This window comes from Anneissia japonica, unplaced genomic scaffold (assembly GCF_011630105.1).
Source record: "Anneissia japonica isolate Jap-2015-1 unplaced genomic scaffold, ASM1163010v1 scaffold69_len1423075_cov170, whole genome shotgun sequence".
Classification (NCBI taxonomy): domain Eukaryota; kingdom Metazoa; phylum Echinodermata; class Crinoidea; order Comatulida; family Comatulidae; genus Anneissia; species Anneissia japonica.
Genome location: NW_022748202.1, coordinates 32706 through 42457, shown reverse-complemented (window position 1 = coordinate 42457; position 9752 = coordinate 32706). Strand labels below are relative to the sequence as shown.

General features: G+C 33.4%; 1 protein-coding gene across 1 annotated transcript in view; it reads left to right on the top strand.

The window, feature by feature from the left end:
* The window catches only part of LOC117120763 (zinc finger protein 37-like), a 10553-nt gene extending 1657 nt beyond the window's left edge, over positions 1-8896 (top strand). Inside the window, exons 3-7 of the mRNA XM_033265846.1 lie at positions 641-742; positions 1318-1419; positions 2983-3084; positions 4365-5297; positions 7946-8896. Of these exons, the coding sequence (XP_033121737.1) occupies positions 641-742; positions 1318-1419; positions 2983-3084; positions 4365-5297; positions 7946-8046 (1340 nt within the window). The 3' untranslated portion in view covers positions 8047-8896. The remainder of the gene's footprint in view (positions 1-640; positions 743-1317; positions 1420-2982; positions 3085-4364; positions 5298-7945) is intronic.
* The last annotated feature ends 856 nt before the right edge of the window (positions 8897-9752 follow it).

The following is a 9752-nucleotide window of genomic DNA, read 5'->3' as shown; positions in this document are numbered from 1 at the left end:
GTAATTCTTGTTTTTTATTTAAAGCAACTGTACTGGAATTAGGATATATAATTACCATCTTAAAATTGTTTGGGGTGGGGGTGTGGCACCAAAGAATGGCATCCCTATTTTTGATATTCGAATGTTGGCAAGTATTGCAATTGAATTCTAAGATCAAATTTGAAAAAGGTTAGCTGTTTTGATAAGATTTTTACAGTACATTATTTATGCACATACACCATTGCTCCGATTCATTTATAATAACAATTTATAATTTTAGTTTAGCTAAGTCGTAAGGAACACTTTTTTAATTACAAATGTACACAATGACTTTCTGTTTCGCTAATTTGTAAGGGACACGTCGGCAGACAAATACAACCCTGCTCCCTGTGAGCACTATATACAGCGCCCTCTGCTGATAGTCAGTGGCACTCTGAACAGGTAAAAAGGATCTGTTGTACGCATGTCGTTGCGTTGCATTCTCCATAGAATCATGTTTGCAGACGAACTAAGGACACAGCTGGTGCCTGGCTTTAAGTAGTTGATGGTGGTAGTGGTGGCTGCTATAAGGATTTGTCACTTTCAATATTAATATTTGCAAACTCTGATTGAAGGTTTTGTAACATAAATTCTACACCTTGGTTTATATTAATTTATACAGATTGTAGGCCAATGATTCAAGGATTTAAAGATTACTGTGTGTGTGAACATGAAGAGAATATGTCAAACATGAAACTGAACTCTGAAATCAAGGTTGAAAAAGGTTAGTTGAGTGATGTAATGCAATCAGATGCTGAATAACAAATTTTATCATTAAGCATTTTATCAAGACAAATTTCATGGTCGGAGACACAAATATTTTTTTTACAGGCCTGCCCTTCCCTTATGAATGTTGCAAAGCAATATAAATACATAGTGGGCTCTTTTAAGCCAGGAATTTGAATCTGATAGAAAAGATGTCATTAGAGTTTACAGAAAGACGTTAGTGTGATAAAACCAGGGATTAAATTGTTTAATTTGCTAGTTTAGGTTGTCGTTTTCTGGTTTGTAATGTCAGGGCTCTTTAGTAGGTAATTGCTTGGTGCTAGTAGGAGGGGCCTCATGGGTTCCTTTGGTCTGGGAGTCCAATGCTTCCACCAAGGGTCTATATAGTTGTAGCCACTGAATAATACATAGATTATACCGTAGTGAACATGCTTGCACATACATGAACATGATCGGAAAGAAGCTTGTACTGAAAAATAATTCTCTTAACTTAACTGATGAAAATTAGGTGGTAACATTTCTTACCATCAAAGAGATTATATAACATTTCGTATACTCTCTGTTTTTTTCCAGATTGTAGGCCCATGGATGAAGAAATCAATTGTGTTTCCATGTCACAAACTGAAAAGGATACACAACATATTGAACCTAATTCTGAAATTATGGATGAAAAAGGCAAGTCAATTTGAATGATATTAATAGCTGTCAATAAAAGATAGTGCTCTTTTTTACTAAAGGAACATTTCCAAGAACCTGGCAACTACCACTTCCAGAGGCTTAGCATTTTGCTCTACATAATTACCATTAATAATGACGTTATGAGAACAGCGAAACAAGCACAATACCATTTGTTGAAATTAAGTAATTCTTGTTTTTTATTTAAAGCAACTGTACTGGAATTAGGGTATATAATTACCATCTTAAAATTGTTTGGGGTGGGGGTGTGGCACCAAAGAATGGCATCCCTATTTTTGATATTCGAATGTTGGCAAGTATGTCAATTGAATTCTAAGATCAAATTTGAAAGAGGTTAGCTGTTTTGATAAGATTTTTACAGTACATTATTTATGCACATACACTGTATATTGCTCCCATTAATTTATAATGACAATTTATAATTACAGTTTAGCTAAGTTGTAAGGAACACTTTTTTAATTACAAATGTACACAATGACTTTAATAAACAATTTATGATTTCTGTTTCGCTAATTTGTAAGGGGCACGTCGGCAGACAAATACAACCCTGCTCCCTGTGAGCACTATATACAGCGCCCTCTGCTGATAGTCAGTGGCACTCTGAACAGGTAAAAAGGATCTGTTGTACGCATGTCGTTGCGTTGCATTCTCCATAGAATCATGTTGGCAGACGAACTAAGGAAACAGCTGGTGCCTGGCTTTAAGTAGTTGATGGTGGTAGTGGTGGCTGCTATAAGGATTTGTCACTTTCAATATTAATATTTGCAAACTCTGATTGAAGGTTTTGTAACATAAATTTTACACCTTGGTTCTTATACACATCTAGATGTGTATAAGAGACAGCTATTATGCACATGTTGCACCTAGTGATTGTGTATAGCAATCACCACTTCTTGTTGAAGGAACTCAAGATAGGTTTATCTTTAAGATACTTTAGTAATGATGTGCATGGTCAAAGATGATTGTTATAGATTTATCAATTTGCAAATTGTGTACTAAATAAACCTTTTTGTAGGTTCTTTAACATAATTCATTAATTCATTGAGTATACAGATTATAGGCCCGTGGATCAACAATTTAAAGATTTCTGTGTGTGTGAATATGAAAAGAATATGCAAAATATGGAAGAGAATTCTGTAATGAGGGATGAAAGAGGTTATTTGAGGCAGATGGGTTACTGATGTTACATAGTTAAATAGTAATATCACAGATAAAATAATATTTTATGTGTAGGTACTAATATTTACACAGTACTATAATACATAAGTAGTAGGTCTTGCAACAGCACACTTGCATAGAAACAAGCATGCAGTGAAAGACAATTAGTTATTCGGAAAGCTCTTGACGCATTTGGGTTAGAAAGACGTGTATGAATGGACAAAACTGTAATGTGTCCTTATACATGCATTTATTGTAGGAGATTTGATAACATTTCGTACTGAAAGATAATTCTCTTAACTTAACTGATGAAAATTAGGTGGTAACATTTCTTACCATCAAAGAGATTATATAACATTTTGTATACTCTCTGTTTTTTTCCAGATTGTAGGCCCATGGATGAAGAAGTCAATTGTGTTTCCATGTCACAAACTGAAAAGGATACACAACATATTGAACCTAATTCTGAAATTATGGATGAAAAAGGCAAGTCAATTTGAATGATATTAATAGCTGTCAATAAAAGATAGTGCTCTTTTTTACTAAAGGAACATTTCCAAGAACCTGGCAACTACCACTTCCAGGGGCTTAGCATTTTGCTCTACATAATTACCATCAAAACTAAATTAGGCCTAGCATTACGCTCTACATAGTTACCATCAAAATGAAATTATGCCTAGCATTTCTCGTAGTTACCATTAAAACTAAATTAGGCCTACAATGAGCACAAACATTTTGAAACGAAAAAAGAACAAAACGTTGAAAAAGCTATTTCAATGTTCTCGTACAATAATTAGGAAATGATATATCTGTTGCTTGCTACTGCTGTAAGCAAATGTGTAGCGGTGCTATCCGCTGTGAGGTGCTCTATTTGTAATTACCAACTAGCTGTTAGGCTTGGCTGCTGGAAGTTCCCCAGTGAAAAGTTGTAAGATGCTGGTGGCGCCGTTTCAAGGTAGACCCGTTAAAATGTATGTGTATACAGTAATTAAAATTTTTAGATTATATATTTTGTCATAAAATTTAAATTTATTTATTCAGATAAGCGCCGTGGGGCCCCAGAAGCAGGAACGCCACCAGTCTGAACTAGCTGGCTTATTTCAAGTCGGGCTGTGTCCCTATAGTAACTAGGCCTGGCGTACCACCGTGTCTAACTTTTCTAAGCCGGGCTTTAATCGCTGTCGTGGGTCTTCCTTTGACTTCAGGTGAACAAATCAGTAAGCGAGCGTACGTTTCGAGAACAATGTTTCGGAACTTGTTTCCTGGTTACGGTTCATTAATAAGCAAATGCTAGTGCCTGGCTAATCTCGCTATTCTAAACACCTGGCAAAGTTAAGCCAGGCTTAACATTGAGCCGGGCTTAACGTAAGCCTGGTTTTTCTTTAAGACTAAACACAGTCTAAACTTAACTCCATGATTAGCTTGTATAGTATTAAAAATATAAGTTTTCAAAATTTCATAAAAGAATTTATGAATTTGACTAGGACAAGATGTGTATATGATTTGTCACTAATGTAACCATTGCAATTTTCCTTGGTTAAATGTCAATTTTAACTCTATAATAGTTTGAATTAAAAAAAAAAAAAATTATAAATTCCCGTATATATATATACATTTTTGTGTCAAGTTTTGTGAATTTTGGTTTATTTTAAAATTCATCTAGTCATGCATTTCAACATAATAGTGCAAAAGTCAAATCTTGTTTTGAATTAAAAAAATAAAACTGTACAAATCTTTTTTTTTTTCTTTGCAATTTTTTTTTGAAGGAGAGAACAGTATTTGCCACAGTCCTCAAGAAAGTCGAGATGAAGACCATGGTTTGATGACAGATATTTTGCCAGTACTGCAATCAAAACCAGACTATACAAGCACAAAAAATTTCAATGGGGAGAAATGTGTGAATGATTGCAATGGAATAATCAAACAACATGAACAAAATGACAGTTTCAAAAAACATGTGGAAGAGAAAGATGAATATGAATGTGAACATTGTGGAGAGGAATTCAAGCAAAAAAGCAATTTGGAAGTTCATCTGATGATACATAAAAATGATTTGCCATATGAATGCGAACATTGTGGACAGAAATTCAAGGACAATGATTACTTAAAAAGTCATTTGAAGACACATGTAGGGGAGAGACGATATGAAGTTAAAGTATTGCTTCTGAAAACACTTGAATGTGAACATTGTGGAAAGAAGTTTAATCACAAAGAACATTTGAAAAGTCATATGGAGGTACACAAACAAGAGAAACTTTATGAATGTGAACATTGTGGAAAGAAATTCAATCAGAAAAGTAACATGAAATCGCACATGACAGTACACACGAAGGAGACTCCATACGAATGTGAACAGTGTGGAAAGAAGTTTAGACAAAAGATGATTTTGAAATGCCACATTAGGATACATACTGGAGAGATACATTATGAATGTAAACATTGCAGAGAGAAGTTTAACTGCAAAGAACATTTGGAAAATCATATGGTGGTACATACAGGAGAGACACCTTATTTATGTGAACATTGTGGAAAAATATTCAGTGAAAGGGATAGTTTAGAAACACATATGAGGGAACACACAGGTGAAACACCTCATGAATGTAAACAGTGTGGGTTGAAGTTTAGGACAAGTCGTACTTTAAAGCATCATATGAGGGTACACACAGAAGAGACACCTTATAAATGTGGACTATGCGGAAGTAAGTTTAAGTTTAAAAGTTATTTGAAATCACATACTTGTACAGTAGGTAAAGAAGAGATGCCTTATGAATGTGAACATTGTGGAAAAAAGTTTGCTCACCGTAGTAATTTCAGAATGCATTTAAGAATACATACGGCAGAGAAGCCTTTTGAATGTGAGCAGTGTGGAAAAAGGTTTAGTCAAAATAGTAATTTGAAAGCACATCTAAAGATACATACAAGAGAGACACCTTATGAATGTGAACATTGCGGAAAGAAGTTTAGGTTAAATGGTAATTTAAAAACGCATTTGAGGGTTCACAACAAGGAGACACCTTATGAATGTGAACAGTGTGGAAAGCAATTTACGCAAAGTTGTAATTTTAAAAGACATTTGGAGAGGCATAGAAAGAGAGTTCAGAAAAGTTTTGCAACAGCACACATAGATGAGACATTTTATGAATGTGAACATTGTGGAAAGAAATTTAAGCAAAGCTGTGATTTGAAAACACATTTGAAGGTCCATAGTAATTATGAATGTAAACAGTGTGGATTGAAGTTTAGGACAAGTCGGAATTTGAAAAAGCATCTGAAAAAGCATCTGAAGATACATACAGAAAAGATACGGTATGAATGTGATTACTGTGGAAAAATGTTTAAGGATAAATCATATTTGAAACTTCATACAAAAACACACACAGGACAGGCACCTTATAAATGTGAACACTGTGGAAAAATGTTCATTCTAAATAATAATTTCCGGATACATTTAAGAATACACACGGGAGAGAAGCCTTATGAATGTGAACATTGCGGAAAAAAGTTTAACCACAATGGTAATTTAAAATTACATTTGAGGGGTCACACCGGGGAAAAACCTTATGAATGTGAACACTGTGGAAAGAAATTTACGGGAGGTAGTAATTTGAAATCACATTTGAAGACGCATAGAGAGAGAGTTCAGAAAAATGGTATGACAGTAAACATAGAAGAGAAAGTTTATGAATGTGAACATTGTGGAAAGAAGTTTAACCAAAATGGTAATTTAAAAGTACATTTGAGAATTCACACTGGTGAAAAACCTTATGAATGTGAACAGTGTGGAAAGAAATTTGGGGGAAGTGGTCATTTGAAATCACATTTGAAATCACATTTGAAGACGCATAGAAAGAGAGTTCAGAAAAATGCTGTGAAGGTACACGTAGAAAAGAAAGTTTATGAATGTGAACATTGCGGAAAGAAGTTTTACAAAAAATGTACTTTAAAAGTGCATTTGAGAATTCACACCGGGGAAGCACCTTATGTGTGTGAACGTTGTGGAATGAGATTTAAGCAAGGTGGTAATTTGAAAAAACATTTGGAGACGCATAAAAAGAGAGATCAGAAAAGTTTTAATTGGAAAAATTATCTGACAGCACACAAACAGGGGACATCTTATGAATGTGAACATTGTGGAAAGAAGTTTAGGCAAAGTAATAATTTGAAAATACACTTGAGAATTCACACCGGGGAGAAGCCTTATGTATGTGAACATTGTGGAAGGAAGTTTAGGTTAATTGCTCAATTAAAAACGCATTTGAGAATTCACACGGGGGAAACACCTTATGAATGTGAACATTGTGGAAAGAAATTTAAGCAAAGTAGTAGTTTGAAAAAACATTTGAAGACGCATAGAAATTACGAATGTATACAGTGTAGGTTGAAGTTTAGGACAAGTCGTAAGTTGGAAAATCATACAATGCTACACTCAAAAAAGACATCTTATAAATGTGAACAATGTGGAAACAAGTTTAAGTTTAAAAGTTATTTGAAATCGCATATTTGTACAGTAGATAAAGGAGGGATGCCTTATGAATGTGAACACTGTGGACGGAAGTTTAAGTTTAAAAGTTATTTGAAATCGCATATTTGTACAGTAGATAAAGGAGGGATGCCTTATGAATGTGAACACTGTGGACGGAAGTTTAAGTTTAAAAGTTATTTGAAATCGCATATTTGTACAGTAGATAAAGGAGGGATGCCTTATGAATGTGAACACTGTGGACGGAAGTTTAAGTTTAAAAGTTATTTGAAATCGCATATTTGTACAGTAGATAAAGGAGGGATGCCTTATGAATGTGAACACTGTGGACGGAAGTTTAAGTTTAAAAGTTATTTGAAATCGCATATTTGTACAGTAGATAAAGGAGGGATGCCTTATAAATGTGAACAATGTGGGAACAAGTTTAAGTTTAAAAGTTATTTGAAATCGCATATTTGTACAGTAGATAAAGGAGGGATGCCTTATGAATGTGAACACTGTGGACGGAAGTTTAAGATTAAAAGTTATTTGAAAATTCATTTAAGAATCCATGCCGGAAAGAAGCCTTGTGGATGTGAATATTGTGGAAAGAAGTTTATTTTAAAAAGTAGTTTAAAAATTCATTTGAGGATTCACACAGGGGAGAAACCTTATGAATGTGAACATTGCGGAAAGAAATTTAATCAAAGTGGTAATTTGAAAACACATTTGAAGAAGCATCATGGAAAGTGAGACCTGTGAATATTGTGGAAAGAAATTTAAAGTGCTGTAACTGGGAAATTTAAAAACACATTTGTGGATACATAATAGGTGAGAAACCTTGAATAAGGAGATTAGTTTAACTGGTAGTTTGTGTTATACCCACAGGAGCAGGGGGACGGCCTCCCCCTTCAAACAAGCAAGACTCTCCCACACAAATCTGTTCCGATGGTTATCACTGTGCAGAGCAAACTCAAATTAGATGTTAATATTACTCATTTAACCAAATCGTCCGGAAATGACTTATTCCAAACTGGGTCCTCTGCAGAAGAGAAACCTTATGAATGTGGAACATTCTGCAAAGAAGTTTGTTTGTGACACCATAAGCATTGTGGGGAAAAAGAATTAATCAGAAACATGTTATTTCAAGCAATTTTAAAAGAATTTTACATTGTATGAATGAGTGGGCACATTTTGGATAATTTAATCAAGTGTCTTAAAAACGCATCTGAAAACCTTTTGAATGTGAGCATTATAAAAGTAAATAGCCAAGAAGTAGCAACCAAATAGGACCTTTGAATATACCTTTCAAATATAAAAATACATTAATAAAAAAATGTAATTATTGCTGCTTTTCATTATCGGTAGTGCTAACATCAGGTCACATTAATAGAAAATGACATGAAAAATGGTGTTGAAAAATCTGTATTTGTAGTTTAGAAACTATTTTGATCTATATTCAGAATTATAGATCCACACGACACATTTAGGAGAAAGCCAGGCTACTAATGTTTAGGCCAGGTTTATTTTATAATTGTAATACTGTAGTAATAAAAGAAATTATTTACAAGTTTTGAGGGCATTTATTTTAACAATTGGTTAATGAATATATATTTTACTCTGAAATTTGAAGTTGCAGATTTTTTGTATATTAATGTGAAAACTAAAAAATATCTTTAAAAATATTTCCTTCCATTTTTGGATGAATAAAGTTTTGCCTTGAACTTGATGATGAATAATTCTACATTTTATAACATCATTTAATGTATGTTGATATTTTATACCGGAGTAAATACAAGTAAATTACATTTATTGTACTTTTATGAAATAAATACCTAATGTGACTATGAAACTGCTTCTGAAATTGTTGTGTGTCTATTTAGTTTCTTGAATTTTAAACTAAATTCTAAATCTTGCTCATATGAAAATAACATTCATAAGTCACTGCTAGAATGAAGGGCAAAAGAGGTACTGATTGAAAGAGAAAGAAGAAGAAATGATTGGATTGTGCATTCAAAAAATAAAAGACTACATTAAAAATTAAATGCCTTTGTAAGTAATACATTTCAACTCATTGTGAATATATACGATGATTGACCCGACTGATGTAAGAACTGTCCTGTGTAGTCTGTAATGCAGGGGATCTGTGAAAAAATGTTGGGGTGGGGCACTACATTTTTAGAACACTTTTAAGATTCCTTATTTTTCTTGTCTTACAAGCGAGATAATCTTATCCAGTTGGTGGAATATAGACCCCTTGCAATGTTTACATTGGCTGAAACGCTGGCGGCGCCTTAACTGGAAGCAGAATTTCTATCTGGGTTATATTTATTTTTGTTGTGCCAAAAATATGAAAGCTACATGGCTGGAAATTTCATATGACATATTAACATTAACAATTTTTATTTTTTGCCGGTTACCTCTTAAGGATATTATTTTAAAATAGACCTACAACTGTTATTAATTATTTTAAATTCGTATTAGTAATTATGTGTGGGTGTGTGTGTATATATGTTAACAGATAAAAAAGAAAAATAATATACTTACGAACATAATACATTTCATATATTGGCAAAAAAAAACCACAATTACACGAGGAAGCAATATAAAATTAATGTTTATAACCACCATATTCAATGATCACAAATAGTCGATCAGAGAGATTTTTATATTATTTAAGCATACACCAACTACA